We start from the raw sequence: 25,351 nt of genomic DNA, 5'->3' as shown, positions 1-25,351 counted from the left end.
GGAATAAACTATGTGCTGTTCAATTCAAATTGGTGGTGTCAAGATGACTTAGTTTTTAAGATAAATATAGATAAATAGATAACTAGAGACAGATACATACAAACATAGATAAATATGTAGATAGATATATTCATACATAATAGTCACAGGCGTAGGCATAGGGAGATTTGCAAGTAATAGAAGGAATTAGAAGCACTGGTGCTCTCATAGCAATGAGCACACCTACTGTCCAGATGTTAATTTAAAGGCACCAAGTTTCTGGGTGGTTTGTTCTATAGTTGACCGCTGCACACGATACAAATAATATGTAGAATCAGGGTTTGGTTAGTTTCTAAATTACTATCCAGCTTGAAACTTATTTGTCAGAATAAATAGCTAAAATTTTGAAAAATACAAATATATTACTTTTACAAGTTAGGAAGAAATAGAACAAAACTTTGAAAAGATTGCAAATAAGAGCTTACCCGTGCATGTTACTTCAGGCTCCCATCTTCCATTTACGCAGGTTGAGTGTTTGTATTTTCCTCTACATTTGTAACTTACGTTGGCGTTATGATTAAATTCAATCTTATGTGAATAGCTTTCCTCATGTGTAATTAACTTTGACCATTTACACTTCGCAAGTTCATCTGTTGCTATAACATGAAAATGTTTTCTTGAGAAGACTAATTAGAAGAATCAAAGCGACTACTACAAAAAAAAAGCTATACGGTCAATAGTATTATGAAATTAAAATGTATGCCTATACATTCCACCAACCAAACTTGGTTCCAGATCATATTGCACAAGATGGGCTATTCTGTATGAACATAAATCCTGTGTGCAGTATTTGAAATTTCATAGAAAATATCCATCATAAAAACATTTTGCATTTAGGGGACTAGAAGAGCATAAGAGGTTGACTTTTGTGGATGGTGTACATAGCGAATAGTCATCCCGTGGTTAAATTTGGTTCCATATTTAAAATCTGTGCAAATGGTCACATTCATTTCTTTCTTGATCTCAAGTATCTCTACAGTACTTTTTACCCAAAGTCTTCAAACATTAAAATAAAAACAATTATTTGTGGAACTAGACTCTACGAAGTTCTTAGTTTAAAGACATTTTTTTCAAGAAAGGTGGGGTAATATAATAAGAAAAGTACATCTAAGGTATATTGTATAGAATGTGAATATGAAAGCAGGCATTTAAACAGAGACGCAAAATTGGAATAAGAAATTGGGTTCTTAAGGTCACAACGTTTTCCATATATACTCTCAGAATTTTCAAGAAGCTAATTTATACACCAGATCATTCTATATTTCAATAATATTATAATACCATAGTAGTAAACTTTTGCTGGTTTGAGTATGAGTTAAATATTGACTATAGAAGCTTTTTAAATAGTTACATATTTAAAAAATTCAATACAGGTGAGAATCCTGTTTGATTCTGATAAAATATCACTGTAGGTTTTTAGTAGTACTTGTTGATTTGTTAATGATCACAGTCAAGTAAGGATGAACAGAATAAAGAAAAGTCAAGTAATTGGCCAATGAAATGTAATGATTTTGTACTGCAACCTTGAAGAAAAATAAAATAAAAGAGACTAACTCAAAACACACCAGAGGCTGCAGAAATAGTGCTGTGTTTAGGACTAGTCCAGCGTGTTGAGGAAGACAAAACTAGATCTTCCTCAAGAGACGGTAACTGAAGGAAGATCAATAGTCAAAGGGAGTGGTGGTGAAGGTTGTCATTCTGTTCTGTGATTTCTTGGTTTCTGAAAGGATTTCTTTGTTTATTAGGAGAGAATAAACACAGTGAGATGAGTGAACAGCCAGAGTAGAGGGAGGTGCAAAATAAACATTGAGAGGAGAAACTTGGAATAAAGCCTCTGACAGCTGGCAGGGGAGTACGTGAAGTCGAATATAGGTAGAGGATTCACCTCAGAAAGGAAAGCTCTGAGAACAGAAGACAGTAACAATTGAAGCAGATGTTTGGTATAAGCCAGAATGAAAATTGAGAAATTTCATACCTAATATTGCCTTGGGTTTTTCCCCCATATGAAATGAGATAAGATCATTTGTGGAGACAGAACAGGGCAAAGATGAGGTTTGGTCTTGAAGGACTTGCAATACTTTTGAGAGGAATGTGTTTAGAAAAATCTAAGCATTAAGAAGCAACAAAATTTACTGATTCATGTAACAAACTCCTATTAAATGTCATCTGCATGTACAGCCCATTTTTGGGTGTTGAGAATACACAGTGAGCAAAACACATATGAAATCATGCTCTAGAGGAGCAGAGGCTCAGCTCTGCCTTCTCCTTGAATAAGTAATGACTAGAAGTCTGATGAATAACTAATACTGGACATCCAGGGCTCTCTTTGAATGCAGGACCCACAAAACTCCAGGAAAGAACTCATTCTAAAGGAAAATCAAGAGGGTCCCCAGGATTCTCCCAGTTAGTCATCAAAGACGTGGTCATCCAAAGGTGGGGATGATTCACTTACAGGGCAAAGGGCATCAATCAGGTTAGTTTCCTGGCCCAACCCTGACTGTCTTCTATGACTGAGCTACGCTACTGAAGGAGAGAGCTTGTGACCCACCCACCCTCTGGCTCATTAACTTCTTTTACTGCATTTGAAACAGACTGAAAAATTATCATTGTTAGAAGCTCTGAGAGAGGCAAGATTTCTGTAGGAGTGTAGCAAATGCATATTTCCTCAACTTTATTTCCTTGTTTGCCAGGGCCCGAAAGAAAGAGTACCATAGAAAAACAAACATGGTATTTGTGCAAATAGAGTTCTATTTTCCTGGTAATTAGTACTATTTTAATCATATACATACCTATAGGTAAAATGTAGCTCCACACTTATAAACAATGTTAATATGAGAGACAGAAAGATTCATAAATTTCTCTTGCTATTTTATGTCTGTCCTCTGGACACACATATTGAATTATCAACAACAAATGTTGGGATTCATTATAATTTAAAACCGACATTTTCAAGATTATATCTAAATTTTTAAAAATATGGTTGTGAATACAGATTTTACAATAAAAATATTAAATCCTATTGAATGCCAATTTGAGAAGCGTATTCTCACCAATGCACTGTGGAAGTTGGGTCCACGTTCCACGAATACACATAATTGACTTGTGTCCAATCATTGTAAATGCTTCTCTGCAAGTGAACTCTACTGAATCTCCATGGCGATAGGGAGGGGCAGAAGGCTCGACATAGCCATGATCAAGGTCAGGTACATCTCCACATGTACTCTCCTCCTCTGTGAAAATTTCACAAAAACATGTTTATTTGTGTATATATATGAAAACAAAGTGTTGATTTAAGTTTAAATATTAATATTTTCATACATTACCAAAACACGTAGGCAAAGTGGTCCATTCTCCATCAACACATTGAATTTTGTTAGAACCCTTCAGCAGAAATCCAGGATGGCAAACACATTCTACCACTTCGCTGTGTCCATATTCTTGCTTCTGTGTTTCTTTAACTTCCCCATTCGGGAGTTGAGGAGGTGGACCACACGATCTTACTTCAGCTACAGTAGAAATGCTGTGTAATTAATGGTTAAATTGTCTACTTACAACTTAAAAACCCAGTCAAATGGAGATATTTTTTCTTTAATTAATTTATTATTTATTGACTAATTTATTAAAGCATTCTTAAACAATGACAAAACAATGGTGTTTACAGCAGATTCATGTTTCCTGGTTCTATTACTTATACTACTGAAGTAGCACATTGGAAGTATATTTAAGCCCAGAAAATATCTTCAATAATCTAGATACTCTAAAGATGTATGCAAACCAGTTAATATATATAGTGTATAACTTACAGCAATATTCATATTCCACTGAAACATTTTATCAAAACTTTTTGAAAAAAATACCATCATTTGAGGCAAGCATTTGATCAACACATATTCGCCTTGATCAAGTCATACCTGTGACTGAACTGACTATGAGCTGCTTGAATATTCTTTAGACATACTCAGTGAAACTTGAGGTAAGGCCCATGCCATGTAAAATGTCCAACATTAATGGCGGGCTTGTAGGCAAAGGAAAAGTAATAAAGGAAATCCCCCTAGTGTCCGATACCATGTATGTATGTACAGAGACTTCCACTGCGTATTTCAGGAAACAACTGAAGATTAATTTCTTAAAGAAGTAAATCTGCAGTATACACTACAGAACACATGTCCGTCGCAGGTATATCTCTGGCTTAATCCATTAGATTATAAACACAGACTGGAAGCCAACAGAAAATTAAGAGGGAAAAACAATGTTGATATCCACAATTCTAATTTTTGTTTCAGCAATTGTAAAACACATATTCACCTTTACATGTTGGAAAACCAGGGGACCATCCAAAGTGGTAGCACTGAACTGAATCTGCTCCAACAATTGTATGTCTTTTTCTGCAGGAGAATTTCAACACGGCTCCAACTTTGTAAATGTCATTCTTGGGCTCAACATTTAAATATCTTTCTATTTGGGGAATCTTGCATTCTCTCTCTACAACAAAGGTCAAATAATTTAATGAGAATGTATAATTGCCAAAGTAAATGTTATATGTGTCACGTAACAAAGAGGTGCTGGGAACTGCATATACAGAGGCACCAGGTAAACCTCTTGCTTGAAAACTGTTACATATTAGGTTTTCTACACCCTCTAAATCCACATAAGACTCTTTGAGAAATATTAAGGCATCGAACAACAATATATGTGTCCTGAAAGTTTATTTGCAAAGTCAGCTTGCTTAGTCTAGACCTGATTTTATCGCTGTCATTCGTAAAATTGAATGTTACATTTTCTGTACTCTCACAACATAAAAGTATTTTCTCACATTAAAAAGCTAATGCTACAATTTTTAATTGCACTGTTAAATAAAAATTGGTATTTTTCCTGAATTTAATTGGGGAACCAGAATACACAGAAGAGGAATTTCTAATGCATTTTAGTTAGAAGAACATTGAAAATTGCTTAATAAATATTCTGTAAGCGAAGAATCACATTGAAACATGAAATAAATTGAAGAAACATGTTCGAGTCACATAGCTAGGCAAATTCTAGGTATTCCAAATAGTTATATAATATACAACCATCTATTCTTACTATACCTTTAATTTATACTACCTACTAATTGTTAATTATTTTGTTCAAATTAAAAGTGTGTAAAATTATCCCTTAAAACTTGTAAAATTTGTGACTGCTAAATATTAAAAAAAATGCATTTTTCTCATTTGGAATTTTTCTATCTTGCCAATTAATTTAAAAATTAAAAACAAATTTAAAAATTAGAATTAGACTAAAATGAAATTTTATACAATCTAAAAGTCAAGTATTAAAACATATTCATAAAATTAGATATGTAAACCTTTTAAAAGTAATGCCACACAAAGAAACTCAATAAATTGCTTTTTTCTTGCTTTAATGTTGACTTCTGTAGCTTAGTTGAAAAGATAAGGCTTGATGAGAACCACTGGGATTCTTCTCCTTAAATTTGATTCCAGTTTTCTACGTAGCAATTCTTTCACTTGCATGTGTCTTTGTCTGCATATTTTGTGCTCATTTTATATAAATTTTCTGTCTCATCACATTGTGAAAAATGCTGCTGTAACAACAACAAAAGGTCTTGCTGTTGGCTATTTTAGAACTGTCATATTTATATAAGGATAATGACTTAAGGGGGGGCCGGCCCTGTGCCCAAGTGGTTAAGTTAGTGTGCTCTGCTTTGGTGGCCCAGCGTTTCGCCACTTCGGATTGTGGGCGCAGACATGGCACCACTCTTTAGGCCATGCTGAGGCAAGATCCCACACACCACAACTAGAAGGACCCACAACTAAAATATACAACTATGTAGTGGGGGCATTTGGATAGAAAAAGCATGACCAAAAAAAAAAAAGATTGGCAACAGTTGTTAGCTCAGGTGCCAATCTCAAAAAAAGAGAAGAAAGATAATGACTTAAGAAATGTGATTTAAGGAAGAGTTTGAATGGGCATACTCTGAATTAAAGATATTTGTCTTTATCCAAAAGTCAAAATCCTAAATCCTAGCACTGATGCTGGAAACGTGAGTATGATTTTTTTATCTGAAGTGCACATTTATTTAAGATTGCTGTAAGTTGGGCTTAAGTGGCTTATGATAGCAACTACTCATTGGAAACCTCTCCCCAAAGGGAAGAACACACAGGATATTTGAAATAAACTCAGATTTCAGCCAATCTGTGTGCAATTTTCTGCTACATGGTTGAGAGAAGTTATTTGAAAAGAATACTGAGCTGTCATTTGTTCTTTCAACTTTTGGAGGCCTACACTACTGTGGTGAATTCCTACCGATGGGTTCACAAGGTCATACGTTTTTATAAAATTTGCCATTAGCTGCCACTGCTGTCTCTATCGCTCCTACTTCCTCTCCTTTACGTTTCCTGTCATGTGGTGACACTGGAAAGAGCATGGGAATTATATATTCATGATTTTGCATTCTTGTTTTTAAAAGAAAGCTCCTCAAAATTGTAAAAGCTTTTGTCTTCACAAAACCAGCATCTGCTTCTAATCCCAGAAAAGAAGTTCATGATCATCTTAAAAGCCTCCCCTTCTACTTGGAATCAAATCCAAACTCTTTTCGACCCCTCCTTAGCCTGCACTTCCAATGTCATCTCATATCTCTCTCCCCCTGTCACTCCAGACTCCGGGCTTTACGATCTTCGAATTTGTTCCGAGGTTTTCAACCTCTCTTTGCATAGATGCATTCCCCTATGAAGTAGATCTTTCCATCCCTTCCGATATTCTAAGTCCTTGGATTCTTTTGTTTCTTTGAACATAGTTATACATCAAAAATATTTAAAATATTTTTACCATTCGTTTCATTATTTGGATTAATTCATTGGTGTTTTTCATGCTGAGATGAAAGCTCTTGAAATGCAGACCCATGTTTGTGTTTTTCACCATTTTCTCCTGGTCTATTTCTAGCCCACGATAAGCGTTTTTTGACAACCTGAGTGAATCAGATTTAAGCGGGACCGAGACACCGCTAAGCACATCTACCTCAGCTCTATAAGAAGCTCACCTGCATCTCTCTCAGAAGTCTCTGTTAGAAACTTTTCTACTCCACCTAGTGTTCCTTCTGCTCCTTTCCCCATGCACCACTCAATCTCAGATGACTGTGTCTCGTACTTCTTTGGAAAATAGAAACCATCAGCTCCTGCTTCTTCCCAGCATGACGTTTACACACTCATTTCCTTCCTTCCTTCCTCCTGTGAAAAGTTGGAAGTAGCCCTGTCTGCACCAAAGGCTGGTACTTCCACGGGAGCCCTGGTTCCCTTTCTCTCCCACCTTCACAGGGAACTATCCACCTCATGTGTTCCATCTCTGCCTGCTTCCCTCCCTACTCCATCCTCCCCAGCATTCAGTCCACTCTCACGTCTCCTAACTTTAAAACATAAATACTCCCTTCAGTGCATAATTTCCTCTAGCAATTTTCTGAAACTCCTATTGTCTGACACAGCCAACTTTCTTGAAAGAGTTCTGCCCATATGCTATATGAAATTTGTTACTAATCATTTTTCTTCAGTAAATTCTATTTAGGTTTTGCCCTGTATACTCCATCGAAAAGTGTTCCTGTTACAGTTATTTTTGGCATCAATGTACCCAAATACATCACATTTTTACACTCTTCAATATGGACATATCAACTGAATTAGAAATATTCACTACTTGAATTATCATAATAAAATAATATAATTGGACTACAATTTCCTTGAGTTTATTATATGGCAGGCACTGTGGCAAGAACTTTATATGGATAATTTAGTCTATTGATCAACACAAGCCTTTGAAATATTTTGACAATTGTAAATATTAAAACACGTTACAGATAAGGAAGAGTAAACAAAGCTTCAGATAGGCTTGGTTGTTGACCTAAGATACCTGCTTAGCAAGTGTTAGAATTGGAAGTAGAACCTGGCCAGGCTGACTCCACAGGCTCCACTATTAATCATTCTGGTCTAGCTCCTCTTCCTTTAGTCATTTCCTTCTCTCCATATCTAGGACGACCTTCATTCCTACCCTTTTTTCTCCCGATTCTCAGAGGCCCCCTTTTTTCCATCTACTTAGCTGCCTATTGCTCTTCTGTCTGACACCTAAATGTTGGAGCACTTCAGGGTCCAGTCCTGAGCTCTCTTTTCCTTTCATTCTATATTCTTTTCCAATTTGATATCATCATTTATATGGTGGTAATCCCACAAGTATATCTCTTGGCTAGACCTACACATCTAACTGTGGTTTGCATATTTGATTTTCATTGTCCATGGGCAGCCCAACCATAATGTGTCAGAGTCAAAAATTGTGATGGTCCTTCCAAAACGCTCTCTCTCCTGCCAGAACCACATCACCAAAAGGCATTGCCATTTACCTGCTTGCTTAGAAAAATCGAATCAATAAACATGTGAGTTGACCTCTTACACTTTCTTATTCATTTCATGACTTTAATGTTTAAAGTTTAAGACATTAAACTTTAATGTTTTAAGTCTAATGTTCAAATGTCTAACACATTAATTTCATAACTTTGCCTTTGCTTTCTACCACCAAAATGTATCTCATATCTCTCCTCTGCTCTGCGTCTCTCAGTCACCGTCGTATCACAATCCCCTCTCTTTCTCACCCTACATGGACTCCTGAATCTTCTTTATTCACCACAAGCACAGCGTAAAGGAAAAGAAAACTTTCAAAAATCCAAGAAAAATTATATCATTCCTTTCCTTAAAACTCCTCTGTGGCTTTTTGTCAAGCGTAAAATTAATCGAGTTGCGAACATGCACTGAAACAACCTGGATAAGCCTTCCTTTGCCTCCTGTCCAGACTCAGCTCATGAGATTCTCTTGAGTACAATCCACCCCCCTGACTTTTCCTACATGTTGTATTTTTTCCAAAGCTTTGCAAACACTGTTCCTTTGGCTTGGAACACTCTGCATCCACTCAGTTTTCCACAGATTCAAGCCCTACTTCTAACCCTGGAAAACAGACAGCTGGTCGGCAAACATTAAAGAGAGTCATGTCCTAGTCCACAGAACTTGTTCAAGGTCGGAAAATAAAGAGCTCCTCTCAGGGCCTGCAGAAATGAACACTCAGGGTGGGAGGGGTAAACCAGAAACTCAGGAGCAAAATAGCTGAGTGAGTGGTAAGAAATTAGAATTTTGCTAATGAGAGCCCAGTTTTAAAGAACATGAAAGTTTCCATTCACAATAACTAAAACAATTGTACTTTACTCACAAATCTATGGTGTATATGGCCCATAGGAAACATTACTTTAACACAAAACTTTAAAGATAGATTATGATCTTTGGGTTTCAAAACACCCTCTCTTCCCAATTTGCATTAACTCAGGAGACACCTTGATTTTAATCATTGTTCCATAAAATGACTATAGACGCTTCAAATTTGTTAAAAATGTTTCATTTGGAACAAATTTTGTTAATTTTGTTAATCCAGGAAAAAAGAAGACCTGAAAAAACAGTACTTACCATAACATGTGGCTGTATCAGACCAACCATCCTTACCACAAATTATGGAGCCTGTGGAGCGTCTACCTCTGCTTTCATATCCATCATGGCACACATAGTCCAAGGTGTAATTGAGCTTAAACCATGTTCCATTACTTTTGGCTCTGGCATTCTCAAATACTGGCATATCACAATATTCTAATGCATAATAGAATTGATTTCTAATATTATTAAATGGACAATCTAAATGAGTAAGATCCATCCCAAGGGAAAAAAGGAAAAATCTTTCTCAATTCATATATGCTGATAAATTAAGTATCATATGAAAAAATCTAAGGATATCAGTGATAAATCATTGTCATGTATTCATTACACAAAACAAAATATTTCTACATAGCATTTTTCTCACCACTTAAACTCTCTGAAAGTTTATTTTAAGAATATTCTCCTCAATTCAATTATGCGTATGCATTTATCCCACGTTATTAGTGAAATAGTCCAGTACAATGTTTAGCATAGCAGAATAGCATTTTGTGAGTTAGCAGTTATAATATATATGTCAGAGAAAAATGGATTAGTTGAATAAAAAGATTAATTTTGAGCAGTGCAAGTAACTTTTTAAATATTCTATAAAACTGTGCATTAAAGCATACTAATTTTTAAAGATTTTATTTTTTTCCTTTTTTCTCCCCAAAGCCCCCCGGTACATAGTTGTATATTCTTGGTTGTGGGTCCTTCTAGTTGTGGCACGTGGGACGCCGCCTCAGTGTGGTCTGATGAGCAGTGCCATGTCCGCGCCCAGGATTCGAACCAACGAAACACTGGGCCGCCTGCAGCGGAGCGCGCGAACTTAACCACTCGGCCACGGGGCCAGACCCAAGCATACTAATTTTTAAAGCTCACATGCTGACGTTGATTTCCCAAATATTTTCCTAAAAAATGAAAACAGTACAGATGGATGTTCTAAATACCCTCTTCACTTAAAGTGAATATGTTAAATATCATTTCAAAATGTGTCACTGTGTGGCTTTAGGGTAATAAGATAAACTGAGCAAATTGTTCTTAGAAAAATCTACATAAACGTCCAGGTAGTGGGACAGGGAAAAATTTGGTACAATCTAGAAGTGTTTCTCAGTCTCCACTTATTAGATGTTTAGGAAGATTTACTAAGCGAAAGGATTTTTCAGAAGTGGACCTATCCCGTAGTATAAAATATATGTAAATTATACATAATCCAAAATTATGTATTATGAACCCATATCTTCACTTAAAAAAATAACTTTCATGCCTAGGACCAGAGACTGTGACATAAAAGTCTGATCATCTAAAAGCAGATGCAACAGGCACAAAGCTCTCAGTTAATAACAAACGAGTTTACAAAGAATACACATAAGGCTCCCCAACTAGTTTCAAAACCCCAGAAGGTCTTAAAGAGGAAAAACTTGAACTGAAATATGGACTGATATTCTACCCCACTAGTAATTAATCTTGGAAGGCAAAAAATTATACGCTTGTCTCAAAGTATTTTTTTTTTATCTTTTCAAATGGAAGCACCTTAGTCCCGCCCCCAAAGAAGAATTAAAGTGAAGTTTTGTGCAATGACCATCAGGATAATGAAAACTAACATAATCAATTACTTACTAATGCATGAGGGTTGAGCTGACCATCCACTCTGCAGACATGTAACTGATCCTGATGTTTTACCATCTGCTGTTACATATCCTGGTTTACACTTATATTGTGCCCGTTTATTTAAGGGATATGTAAAGTCAGGTTCAGAAATAAATCCATTCTCAATTTCTATATCTGATTTTGAACATGTTTCTAAAATGGAGAAAGCATAAGGAAAAGACAAGCACATGTCATTGGTAAAGGAAAATCTGGAGAAGTTCTAATCATTGACCTTTTCTGTCAGAGAAAATAAGCTATGCGTTTCCAAAAATATTAAATCAAGATACTCCATTAAAAAGTCTTTGGAACAAAGCAAGATTTAAAATACTCAGAATCCAGAATCCCTTCTAAGAAATCACTAGAAATCTGTCAGTCTGATGGAGAACATGCCAGAGCTCTCATAGCAATGGGTCCTTTCCTGGGGCTTGCATTAAATATTACCTAGTTTGGATTTCTTAAGCAACCCCAGAACTCAGTTAATCAATTGGGGTATCTCAGATCAGATGATGATCTCAGAGAATCTTCCACCATAGCTACCGTACTCTTTGGCTCTGAGATTTTGAAATGTTGGTCATCATAATTGGGTGCATAAACTATATGGATATAAGGAGTTCAATGAAGATGACAAAGATCAACACATTCATTGACCTTCTAAGCCTAAAATGATGATTTCTCAAATTACGTATAATTTAACTTGAAACAGTGAAAGTAGACTCCTGTCAGTTACTGTGTCTCCTCACAGAACTCTGCTTCATTTGTTAAATACATGTGGATAAAGAAGAAATAAAAAGAGATTAAATATTTTGAATTGAATGATAATAAAAACACGTTAAACAAAATTTTGGGACTTGACACTAAGATAGTGCTGAGAGGAAAATTTTACCATTAAATAACTATAATAGAAAAGAATAAAGACTGAAAATCAAGAATTGTTTCTGCTTTAAGACATTAGAAAAAGAAAAGCAAGTAAAACCCAATGTCAGTGTAAATTTGAAAAAAATAGAGAAATGTTGGTAAGATGATAGAACAGCATGCTTCGACCTCACCCTCTCCCCTAGACACAGCAAATTAACAGCTATAGGTGTATCACTTCCTTTTATTAGAAATACAAAAACTCATTGAGAATTCCTGCAAACCATGGGAGCAAGAAAATGCCAACACCTTCACTGGTAGGAGAAACTGAGATACACTCCCATCATAAGCCCCATCCGTGCTGTAGCACCATCCAATCGGAAAGGAACACCCAACTCCCAGCTTCTACTTCAGGAGCAAATGGTTGGAACCCCTGTCTCGTGCCCCAAGTTTCCAACAGCTACTCCAGGGTATCGCTTCCAACTCTCTTGTCTCTGGGAGCTAGAGGCCCCCACATTTGCTAGTCTCCAGGTGACTACAGAGGACAAAGTGTCAGTTATGAATGGGGGCGTGAGCACTTCTCACAGTTCATCCCCAGCTGAGTGCTGAGTTAGTAGGTGATAAGCCCAGCTCCCAGTTTCTCCCTGGAAGGAGGTGGACAGCACATCCAGACCCCCAACTTTTCAGGCTGCTGCCTAAGGGACTGGCTTCTAATTAACTCATCTCTGAGAGCTGACAAAGATCACAATTTGCCAGATACCTAGGGGATCCAGAGAGCAAAATAATGGTTTGAAAGAGCATGCAATGTGAAGGTGTATGCATGCATTTGCCACAGCTGCCCTCTCTAGCTCAGGGCAGAGCAAGTGAAATGATAAACCCCAACTCCTAGCTTTATCCTGAGTACAGAAGGAACTGGACCACACATCTAACACCTCAAATGTTCTGCCTCCTCCTGGAAGGACTGGCTACTATCTCGCCTATCTCAGGACACTCATGGGACTGGAATTATTCTAGACTCCTGGGGAATGCTAAGTACAACACCAGTAGGTTGGATGAGTGCAGAGTTTTGAGAGGCACCTAGAATCTCTGGCTGGGCTGACTGATGATTGGTTCCTCTAAGATCAGGCAGAAGACCAGTGTGCCCACTCTCACCACTTTTATCCAATAGAGTGCTAGAAATCCTAGCCAGAGCAATTAATCAAGAACAGGAAGTGAAAGGGGTAAATGTGTGCATGTGTACAGTGATGGATGGCAACTTTCGGTGAGAAACATGAGGTAGTATACGCAGAAGTTGAAATAAAATAATATACACTTGAAATTTAAATAATGTTATAAACTAACGTGACCCTTTTAAGAAATTTTAAAAACAGCAAGATAAACATGTAAATAGATAAAAGGCACCCAAACTTGGAAGGAAGAAATAAAATTGTCTCTGTATGCAGATGACATGATCTTATCTGTGGAAAATCCTAAAGATTGAACAAAGAAGCTGTTAAAACTAATAAATAATTTCAACAAATTCACAGGAGATAAAATCAACACGCAAAAATCAGTGGCAATTCTATATACTAATAAGAAACTGTCTGAAAAAGGAATTAACGAAACAATCCCATTTACATTAAGGGCAAAAAGAATATAACACTTAGGAATAAACTTAACCAAATAAGTGAACGACTTATACACTGAAAATTATAAAACGTTGATGAAGGAAATTAAAGAAGACAGATAAATGCAAAGATATCCAGTATTCACAGATTAGAGTCTTGAATATTGTTAAATGTCCATACTACCTTAAGTGACCTACAGATTCAATGCAACCTCAATCAAAATCCCAATGGCATTTTTTACAGAAATAGAAAAAACAATCCTAAAATTAATAAGTAACTACGAAAGACCCCAAATAGCCAAAACAATCTTGAGCAAAAACACAGCTGAGGATATCACACTTTCTGATTTCAAAATATATTATAAGCCTACATTAATCAAAACAGCATGGTTGTGGCATAAAAATAGACAAATAGATCAATGTAAAAGGATAGAGAGCCCAGAAATAAATCCAGACACATGTGATCAACTGATCTTCATCAAGGATGCCAAGAACACCCCATGGGGAAAGGATGGTTTCTTCAGCAAATAGTGTTATGAAAACTAGATACCCACATACAGAAGAATAAAACTGGGTCCTTATCTTACACCATATACAAAAATCAGCTCGAAATTATTGTATTGCTGTTAATTTCTCCTCTTCAAACCTGTCAATATTTGCTTTCTATCTTTAGGAGTTCTGATGTGGGGTGCATATATGTTTAAAATCGTTCTATTTCCTGTTGAATTGACTTTTTTATTATTATATAATGACCTTCTTTGTCTCTACAGATGGTTTTGGACATAAAATCAATTTTTTTCATATAATGATAGCCACTCCTGCTTTCTTTTGGCTGCCATTTTTCAAGACATATTTTCTCCCATCCCTTCACGTTAATTCTGCATCTTTAAGTCTAAAATGAGTCTTTTATAGATAGCATATCATTTGTTCTTGTCTTTTACTCATTCGGGTACTCTATTCTCTTAATAGTTGGGCTTAATTCATTTACATTAAGTAACAGTTGATAGATGAGGACTGACTTGACACTTTGCTAATTGTTTTCTGCTCTGCAATAGTTTTTTCAGTCCCTTCTCCTCTTGATGTCTTCCTTTGATATTTGATTACATTTTGTAGCTATTTGCTTTAATTTTTTTCTCCTTTTATTTTGCATGTCTATTACAGTTTTCCCCACTAGGTTTATGGAAGTATAATGAACAAAATCATATATATATAATGTGTACAATGAGAGAATTTGGTACACATAAACACTGTGAAATGATTCTGTAAATCAGGTTAATTAACACATCTATCACTTCATATAGTAATCTTTTTTTTTTTGTAGTTGAAATGCTTAAGATCTCCACTCATCAAATTCCAAGTATACAATACGTTACTACACACTATGGTCACCATTCTGTGCGTTAGATCTCCAGAATTAGCCATCTTATAACTGAAGGCTAACACCCTTGGATCAGCATCTCCCAATTTCCCCCACTCCCTAGACTCTGGTAACCCCCAGTCTACTCTCTGTTTCTATGAATTTGACTTTTCGTTCTTTTTTCTTTTCTGATTCCACATATAAGTTTTATCAGTAAGTATTTGTTTGTCTCTGGCTTGACACAATGTACTCTAGGTTTATCCATGTTGTTGTAAATAGCAGGATTTCCTTCTTTCTCCTGTTTGGAGAAAATATATAAATATTTTCCATCATATATATATACATATATACACACATATATACATGACGGAATATTATACAATGGTATATATATATGCATATATATATATATACACCACATCTTCCTCATCCATTCATCCATCCATAGACACTTAGGTTGTTTCCATGGCCTGGCTATTGTGAATAATGCTGTAGTGAAAACGAGAGTGAAGATAGCTTTTCCAGATGCTGACTTCATTTCCTTCGGATACACACCCCAAAAATGGATTATATGATAGTTCTATTAAATTTCTGAGGAACTTCCATACTCTTTTCCATACGGTTGTAACAAGTTACCTTCCCACCAGAAACGTACGACTATTCTCTTTTCTCCACATCTTCACCAACACTTGTAATCCCTTGTCTTTTTGATAAAAGCCATTCTATCGGATATGAGGTGATATCTCCTTGTAGTTTTGATTTGCATGTACCTTAGGATTAGTGATTTTGAGTACCTTTTCACGTACTGGTTTGCTATTTGCATGTATTTTTCAGAAAATGTCAATCAGATCCTTTGCCCATTTATTAATTGGATTCTTTATTTAGGCATTGAGTTCTCTAAGTTCATTATCATATTTTTTATTAAACTCCTATTAGATATATGGTTTGCAAATATTTTCTCCCATTCCATAGGTTGCCTTTTCATTCTAATTTGCTGAAGAGAAGCATTTTAGTTTGATGTAGTCCTATTTATTTATTTCAACTTTTGTTTCCTGTGCTTTTGGTGTCATATAAAAAGAATCATTGCCCAGACCGATGTCAAGAAGATATTTGTCTATGTTTTTTTCTAGGAATTTTATAGTTTCACGTCTTATATTTAACTCTTTAATAGATTTAGAGTTAATTTCTGTCAGTGATTTAATATAGGGGGTCTCATTTCATTCCTTTGCTTGTGGATATCCGGGTTTCCAACACCTTTTACTGAAGACACTGTGTTCCCATTGTGTATTCTTTGCACCCTTGTTGAATATTAGTTGTGTATATATGCATGGGCTTATTTCTCGCCTCCTGACTCTGCTCTTGATCTCTGTGTCTATTTTAATGCCAGGACCCTATAGTTTTCACTATTATTGCTTTGTAATATAGTATGAAATCAGGACGTGTGGTGTTCTTCAGGACACTTTGTTCTTCTCTCTGAAGATTGCTTTGGCCATTTGTGGTTCCACAAGAATTTTAGGACTATATTTTATCTTTCTGTGAAAATGCCAGTGGGATTTTGATAAAGTTTGCATTATCTCTGTAGGTGACTTTGGGTAGTATGGACATTTTAACAATATTAATTCTTTCACTCTATGAACATGGGATATCATTCCATTTATTTGTGTCTTCTTCAATTGATTTCATCTGTCTTATAGATTTCAGGCTACAAGTCTTTTACCTCCTTGATTAAATTTATTCCTAGATATTTTCTTCTTTTTGATGTGATTGTAAATGATTGTTCTCTTAATTTCTCTTTCTGATAGTTTAGTGTTAGTTGCGAGTTATGTTCATATGTTGATTTTTGTCTCCTGCAGCTTTAATGAATTCTTTTATTAATTCTAACAGTTTTTTGGTGCAGTCCTTAGGGTTTTCTAAGCATAAGATCATGTCAGCTGCAAACAGACACCACTTTACTTCTTTCTTTCCTATTTGGAGTGACTTTTATTTCCTTTTGTTGCCTAATTCATTTGGTTGCGACCCCACTACTATGCCGAAGGAAAATGATGAGAGTGGGCATCCTTCTCTTTTCCTTTCTCATTGAGGAAAAGCTTTCAGCTTTTCACTATTGAGTAAGATGTTAGTTGTGGCCTTCTCATGCATGATATTTATTATGTTGAGGTACATTCTTTCAATACATAATTTGTTGAGAGTAAGGGTTTTTTCCTTATCATACAGGGCGTTGAATTTTCTCAAATGCCTTTTCTGCATCTATTGAGGATATATGTTTTTCACCCTTCATATCCTTAATGTGGTGTGCCAAGTTAACTGATTTGCATCTGTTGAACCAGCCTTGAATCCCATGGATAAATCCAACTTCATCACGGTATATGATTCTCTTAATGTGCTCTTGAATTCAATTTGCTAATATTTTGTTGATCACTTTTGCATGTATGTTTGTCAGTGGTATTGGCATAAAATTTTCTTTTTAGTAGTATTCTTGTTTGGCTCTGCTATCAAGGTAAGGCTGATCTTGTAAAATGACTTTGGAAGTGCTCCCAGCTCTTCAATTACTTAGAATGGTTTGAGAAGGACTGGCATTAATTCTTCTTTAAATGTTTGGTAGAATTCAGTGAAAACTTCTAGTCCTGGGCTTTTCCAGTCCTGGGCTTTTCTTTGTAGGAATGTTTTTGATTACTGTTCCAATCTTACATTCCTTGTCATTGGTCTCTTCAGATTTTCTATTTCTTTAGGATCCAGTCTTGATAAGTTGTATGTTTTTATGAGTTTATCCATTTCTTCTAGGTTAGCCAATTTGCTGGTGTATAATTATTTAGAATTGTCTCTTGGGGTCTTTTCTAATTCTGTGGCATCTGTTGTAACGTCTTTTCTTTCATTTCCAATTTTATTTATTTGATCGCCTCTCTTTTTTCTCAGTCTGAGATTCATCAATTTTGCTTATCTTTTTCAAAAAAATTAAGTCTTAGTTTTGTTGATTTTTAATATTTCTTCTGGCCTCTATTACGTATATTTCTGCTCTAATTTTGGTTATTTTTTTATTTTCCTAACTTTAGGCTTAACTGTTCATTTTGTAGTTTTTGAGGCTTAAAGTTAGATTATTTATTGGAGGTCATTCTCTTCTCTTTCTGGCATCTATCACTAAAAACACCTCTCATAGAACTACTTTTGCAGCTCTCTAGTATATTGTGGTTTCTGGTTTGATTTAAGATGTATTCTGATGTCCCTTTTTGATGTCTTCTTTGGCCCATTGTTTTATCAGGAGTGAGTTGTTTCATTTCCACATATTTGTGAATTTTCGTTTTCCTTCTGTTGTTGATGTTTAATTTCATAAAACCATAGTCAGAAAAGATAGTCAGCATTAGTTTAATCTTCTTAAAAGTTTTAAGACTTGTTTTGTGATCTTACGTTTTATCTATCCTGGAGAATGTACTGTGTGAGCTTCAGAAAATATATACTCACCTGCTGTTGGATGGAAAGTTCTGTATGTGTCTTTTAGGTCCATTTGGTCAAAGGTATATTTCAAGTTCAACATTTTCCTGTTGAATTTCTCTGTGGATGAGCTACTCATTGTTGAAAGTGAGGTATTGAATTCTCCTCCTATTATTGTATGGCTGTCTATTTCTGCCCTCAGATATGTCAGTATTTGCTTAATATTTTTATGTGCTCCAAAGATGGATGCATCTACGTTTACAATTTTTTTGAGGATTTGGCCCCTCCATCATTGTATAATGGCTTCTCTGTGTCTTGTTACTATTTGACTTCAAGTCTATTTGTCTGATGTAAGTTTAGCTCCCCCCGGGCTCTTCTGGTTTCTGTTTGCACGGAGTGTCTTATCCCGTCCCTTTACTTTCAGCACATCTGTGTCCTCAGAGCTGAAGTGAGGCTTGTAGGTGGCGCATAGTTGAGTCTTTTATTTTTTTATCCATTCATCCCTCTATGTCTTTTGATTGGATAATTTAATTCACTTACATTCACAATAATCATTAATAGGTAAGGACTTACTAATGCCATCCAATTAATTGTTTTCTAGCTTCTTTGTAGTTCCAATGCTCCTTTCCCTTTCTCTTGCTGCCTTCCTTTGTGAATTAATGACTTTCCATAGTGCTACACCTTGATTTCTTCCTCGTTATCTTTTCTGAATCTACTATAGGTTTTGCTTTGTGGTTTACATGAAACTAACATACATATCACAGATAAGTTTAAGCTGATGACAAAGTCACTTTGTTTGCACGCACGAACTCTACCCTCTTACTCCTCTCCACGTATTTTGTCACAATTTACATATGTTTATATGGAGTATCCATTAACAAATTATTGTAGCTATAATTATTTCTAGAACTTCTGTCCTTTGATCATTCTATTGGAAATAAATGGCTTGTACACCACCATACTAGAGTATTTAAGTATTCTAAGTTTGACTATCTGTTTACCTTTACCAGTATCTGATTTATCTTTAAACGTTTTTATGTTAGTAAATAATGTCCTTTCATTTCAACTTGAAGAACTCCTTTTAGCATTTCTTTTAAGGCAGGTCTAGTGTTGAGGAATTTCCTCAGCATTGAATTGTCTGGTAATGTCTTTCTGTCTCCTTCATTTATATAAGACAGCTTTTCTGGGTAAACTACTCTTGGTTGGCAGGGTTTTTTTTTTTTTATTTCATCACTTTGAATATATCATCCTACTCTCTTCTGGTGTCAAGGTTTCTGTTGATGAATCTCCTGATATCGTTATGTGGGTTCCCTTGTATGTGAGGGATTTTTTTTCTCTTGCTGATTTCAAAATTCTGTGTTTGGTTGTGCCATTTTTATTAGTAAGTTTTGTAAAAGATGCTTTTGGGTTAAATCTGTTTAGGGATTTGTAAGTTTCTTGATTTTGATTGTCCATATCTTCTCTCAGATTTGGTAAGGCCTCAGCCATTATTTCTTTAAATAAACTTCCTGCCCCTTTCTCCAACTCTTCTCACTCTCGTACCTTCTCAATGCCTAAAATGTTTCCCTTGATAAACTCCCATAATTCATGTAAGCACTCTTCACTCTATAGTTCTTTTTCTTTTGTTCTCCTCTGACTGGAACCTTTCAAATAACCTGTCTTCTACTTTACATAGACTTTCTCCTGTTTGGTAAAATCTGTTGTTGATGCTCTGATTGTATTTTTCATTACATTCATTGTATTTTTCAGTTCCAGAATTTCTGTTGGTTTCTTTTCATGGTTTGTGTCTCATTGTTTTCCTGATTTCCTTGAATTGGGCTTTCTTGTAGCTCATTGAGCTTCCATAACCAAGTTTTTTGAATTCTTTATTAGGCAAACCATATGTTTTCATTATTTGGTGTCAGCTACTGGAAAATTATTGTGTTCCTTTTGTGGCATCATGTTTCCTTGATTTTTCCTAGTTCTTGACGTGTTGCATTGCAGTTTATGCATTTGAAGGAACAGTCAGTTGCTCTAGTCTGTACTGAGTGAGTTTGGTAAAGAACTAACTTCTTTCACCCCAGCTAGGGATTCTGAGGTTTCTCCAGAACTTTTCTATCTATACACCTGCTCTACCTGTCTTATGACCTCTGGGAGGGAATTCTTACAGTATATGCATTCTCTCAAGCCTGCCAAGACAGTCTAGGTCCTGACAGCTTCCTGTTTTATTTCCCTGGGGCAGTGCCAAATGATCAATTTGGGCTCCCTTACATTCCTGTGGAGTCAGATTTGCTTTCTGAGTTTGCACACTACCCACTTGCAAAGGCTCCCATTCACTACTTTTGGAGGAGTACAGAGGGAGCCGACCATGGGAAGGGGAGTGGAGCGTGTGGGTGAGAGGAGTGATGTTTTAGGGGTGCCCATGAGTGAGCAGGATCTGCAAGCAAGGGCTTCCCTGTGGTTATTGAGTGGGCTTCCCAATGGAGGCTGCAAAGTGGTTAGTAGGATCTGTGTCCCTTGAGGGATTCTGAGCTCTGGCTCCTGTGCTCCTAGTTTTTCTCAAAACCCTCAGTCATACAGATCACCTCAGAATTATGGATGTAGTGGGTAAGAAATGAGTCCTTTTGTCAGTGGTACGCACACCTGAGGAAGCCAAACACTCACTCACATGCTCTTTCTTTCCCTAAGTGAAATATCATGGGCAGAGTGGATCTCTCTTGGCACTGAGCTGTGCCACTTTAGGGGATTGGTTAATCAGCTAAGTGAAATTATTCTTCTCATCCTCTTCAATACGTCCAGTCTTGGATAGTTTGGGTCCAGTTGTGTGCTGAAACGTCTCTGCTAAGTTCTCTAACTCTCAAAAAGACACTCTTGGCCATAGGTCATTGTCAAAGTTGGTGTTCTTTGTGGGGAAAAAAATAGAAACTCTTTCTCTCCCATCTCGTTGAAATCACCCTATATTACAGGTTTCTTTTATGCATTTCTTTGACTGTTTTCTTGACTAATGTCTATCAGTAGGCTCATTTATTTTGCTACATATGTATCAGGAAATTTTTATATCCATTCATACACACTTGAAAAAAAGAAAATCAAATAGGCCCATTGGCAAAAGAAGAAGTCGAGATAAACATTTTGTCACAGTTAATATAGATGAGTCTTAGCAAATCATAAACATATTGGGATCACAGATCAGTTTACTTACTGACACGGATGCATCTGGGAGGAGGGGACCAGCCATTCTCTGTACATGTCATTAAGCTCTGCTGATCTGGAAGACTATAGCCAGAATAGCATTCCACTTTTACAGATTCACCCTGTAAATATGTTCTTCCCCAATGTGGAAACTTTCCATTTTCCAAGTGAGTGGAAGTACATTGTCCTAAGGATCATAAATAAAAATTTTAAGAACCCATAAATTTGGCAAAAATAGCAAATTACCAACTTTATTTACAATATTTAAATTGAAATGAATAAGCATCCAAAAATAATATAGAACTTAAGAAAAACTAACGTTATTACCAATTTTAAAATGAAAAATTAATAGTCAACATTATTTACTTTCAGTTTTATGATTAAAATATGTATAAAAGATATAGATATTCCTGTGAAGTCTCTATCTTTATCTCTCATGTGGTTTTCATGAAAATCTTCTCCTGAAAGGAAAGATCTATACTGGTCATTTTGGCCGTAGAATTCATCTTTGGCCTTATTTTTTTCATGTAAAACTTAGTTCTATTCCCCTATGTGTTTTTCTCTCTCCACTCTTTGAAATACCTCTACACATACAATTATAAAGAGGTTTACTTACTGAGGCATGGTACTGCTGGTGACCATCCTTCTGCTCTGCAATAAATATAACCCCCGCGATATTTTGAAGGAGTCACAAAATTTTGATTACAGTAATAGTAATAATATTTTCCAATAGGCACTGGAAAGTATGGTTTATAATAATCTTCAGCATATAGATATCCATGTTTTATTTCTGGAAAATCACAAGGCTTCACTTGCAATATAAAAACATAACAAAATTAGTATAAATAATGTTTTATCTTAATAAAAAATCAAACTAGAGATGAATTATTTATTCGATGAATTATATTCTCTTACTAGCATAATTACACTCATTGCACTAGTGTTTCTAGGACGAGAAAAGTTATAAAATTCAGATGACTGAGGTACATAGGGAATTCTTTGGTAAAGAAGATAAAATTATGGCTTGTGTGTCATATGATATATGAACTTATATTAAGACTCTCCAGGAAGAAAACTGTACAGACTTATTTAACGAATTCTCCTTGAGTACATGCATCCTAGCCCTGGTTGATTAAATGAGCATCTTGGTTGAGAGATGGAAGTACTGATTTTATCACTTAGCTCATCTGTCTTCTTTTCCTTTTTTTCCCATTCTCATCAGAAAGCAGAGCCCTGTCTTTTTTTCTCAGACCAACTCAATGTAGGAAGAGAGTAAAGAGTTTTGGTTTAGTGGGGTTTTTTGGATTAACATTCATTAGTTTGTTTTCTACTTATTGGAAACAATGTGAGAAGGAGAGAGAAGAACAAAAATTTTCCATTGATCACATCATACATAAAAATAACATTCTTATTCATGCCTCCAATCAGTCATTGAGGAAACTTTTCCTTTCTTTCTTTAACTAGAGAAATGAAGTAGGAATATTTCTTAATACCTAAATACTTAAGATTATAGTATACATTTGATTGTTTATTTCTAATTTTATTGGAGAATGAGATGTCTGTAAATATGTCATAAATATTTTAAATGAGATATAATATAATTAAAATTTGTTGATTTAATCTAATATGGTAAGTACTTTTAACATGTATGTTTAAGCACATGTTCATATAGTGATCAACTTCCTTTTTTGTTTTATTAGAGAAATTTTTCAAATTGTTTCTACAGACTCATTATGTGGACTATAAACTTTGGATCTTTGCATATACTCACGTCTTTCTTTAACAAAGATTTGTATATTATACCTTCTCTAGGTATACATTCTTGGCCTGAAGTCTACAGCTCTTATCATTGATAGATGTTTTCTCCACTTTTTGAAGCGTCCAATATTGAGATTAAAATGCTCATTTAGTCTCATTCATTTTAAAAAACATTCTAGGTTTTTTCCCAAAAATTTTTGGAGGTTTAGGGTATTTTGTCTTCACCTTTGGATGAATTTCTTCATGATATGTTACGATGTGTGTCATTTAACAATAACTCTACATTGAGCAAGCTCGAGTCTCTGGATTAGCAAAACTGATTCTTAACGAAATTAATTCATTGTTCCATTAAATTATAGAGGAGAAAATTGAACCCTGGTTGTCTAATTTCAGAACAAGCATGGTATCCCCCTCATTATGGTGTTTCAAAGGATATGAAATAAATAAATAGTCTAGTGAGATTTCTTTTCAAAAGGAACACAAAGGGGATTGATTAAAAGTATGTGTTATCATTGTCACAGGACTGAACATTTTTGCTATTTTGCTCTTTCATGTGGGCACACGTAAATCTATCCTTACCAGCTAACAAGATCATTCCTCAAGCAAGTCTAATATTTCACATATGGTCTGATCAGCACTGACATTGGCAGGACTTAGAACAGTCTCATTCTACCTCTCACACTTCTACCAAAGCAGGTTGTGGTCTCATTAGCATTTATGGTGGTTCCATCACAGATTTGACTCAAACCGACCTCAAAATTGATGAAAATATTCAATGATTTTTAAAAATGTTTCAATCTGTCCATATTCCTGCAGCTAATTCCTTTGACCAATGCTCAGGATCTTATAGTTATCATGGCTAAATGCCATGTTATTAGATTCAACCTAGAGTATAGAATTCTTATTGAAGGATGAATCTGAGCTAATAAGATTCGGAACATCATGCCCTGTATCATTGCTCTTGTGAATTTGTCTATATTTCCTCTAAATCATAATACTGTTTGATGACACAGATGAGTAATGCAGTAGGCCTAAGAACAAAGTCTTGCATCTGAGAATCAGATAAGCTTATTTAATGAAATTACAAGCTATCTCAAAAACCATCTAACCCATCAATTGCCCATCTTGTCCACAAGAACTTCAGAAAGTCCCCTGTGGAATAAACTTATAGAGATCCAGATACAGTTGGGTTGATCTGTCATTTTTATAAACCAACCATAAACATGATTAAACGTTTCCCTTACGTAAGTGGTTCAAGATGGCAATGTAGAAGGATTCTGAATAGACTTATACCCACAGACATATCAAATTTACAGCTACATAGAAAACAATTTCTTCTGGAAAAAAAGCAAAAGCTAGCTGTGTGACTTCTACACCTCTGGCAAAAGCAGAAAAACCCACAGTGAAGTGAATAGGAGAGTGTGGACATATCTCATCATAAACCTCACGCCTTGCACAGTGACTCATAATCAGGAGGCAATGCAAACCCCAAGCTTTTCCCTGAAGAGTGAAGGGTTTGAACCCCACATCTAGCACCCAAACTTTAAGATCTTCACCTGAGAGACAAGCCCCCAAACCACCCAGCTTTGAAAGTCAACAGGGCTTGTGCCCAAGAGATCCGCAAAGCAATAGTGAACTGAGAAATCATTTTAAAGGGGCCCACATGTGTGGACTCACTGACCAGGGACCCAGTGCAGAGGAAACCAACCAAGAAGTTTCCAGATCTTCTGTGGAAGAGGCTTATTTGCCTGTCATAAAGCATTGGCTTGAGGGGCAGGCATTTAATTTCATTCACATCTAGAGGCCTCCTGAATGACTCTCCAAAGATGGAGCCCTGTGGATCCAGTCTTTGTTTTCTTCCTCTTCCTCACTTGAGGTCTCTGGAATCTCCTGGAAAGGATCTTATACCCTTCTGTGATGCCCTGATTTTTGTGGCTGGCACCCAGTAACAGCTTGCAGTTGCCTGGCTCTGGTGGCCAGCTGGGCTTATGCTTGTAGGTTCCA

At 35.8% G+C, this 25,351-nt stretch overlaps 1 protein-coding gene across 3 annotated transcripts in view; it reads right to left on the bottom strand.

Annotated features, from left to right (window-relative positions):
- The window catches only part of CFH (complement factor H), a 78,781-nt gene that overhangs the window by 17,385 nt on the left and 36,045 nt on the right, over positions 1-25,351 (bottom strand). For 2 of the 3 annotated variants that reach the window (XM_001491704.7, XM_070255782.1), the window contains exons 8-15: positions 22,206-22,400; positions 21,600-21,776; positions 11,148-11,330; positions 9,528-9,704; positions 4,345-4,521; positions 3,363-3,545; positions 3,090-3,269; positions 465-635 (exon numbers count right to left, since the gene is read on the bottom strand). In XM_001491704.7, coding sequence (XP_001491754.5) covers positions 465-635; positions 3,090-3,269; positions 3,363-3,545; positions 4,345-4,521; positions 9,528-9,704; positions 11,148-11,330; positions 21,600-21,776; positions 22,206-22,400 — 1,443 coding nt within the window. Of the gene's footprint in view, positions 1-464; positions 636-3,089; positions 3,270-3,362; positions 3,546-4,344; positions 4,522-9,527; positions 9,705-10,159; positions 10,439-11,147; positions 11,331-21,599; positions 21,777-22,205; positions 22,401-25,351 lie in introns of those variants that run through there. The other variant, XM_023632610.2, reaches the window with a different exon arrangement.

Source organism: Equus caballus, chromosome 30 (assembly GCF_041296265.1).
Source record: "Equus caballus isolate H_3958 breed thoroughbred chromosome 30, TB-T2T, whole genome shotgun sequence".
Taxonomy (NCBI): domain Eukaryota; kingdom Metazoa; phylum Chordata; class Mammalia; order Perissodactyla; family Equidae; genus Equus; species Equus caballus.
The sequence above is the reverse complement of the archived record's forward strand: the minus strand, read 5'-3'. Positions and strand labels throughout refer to the sequence as shown.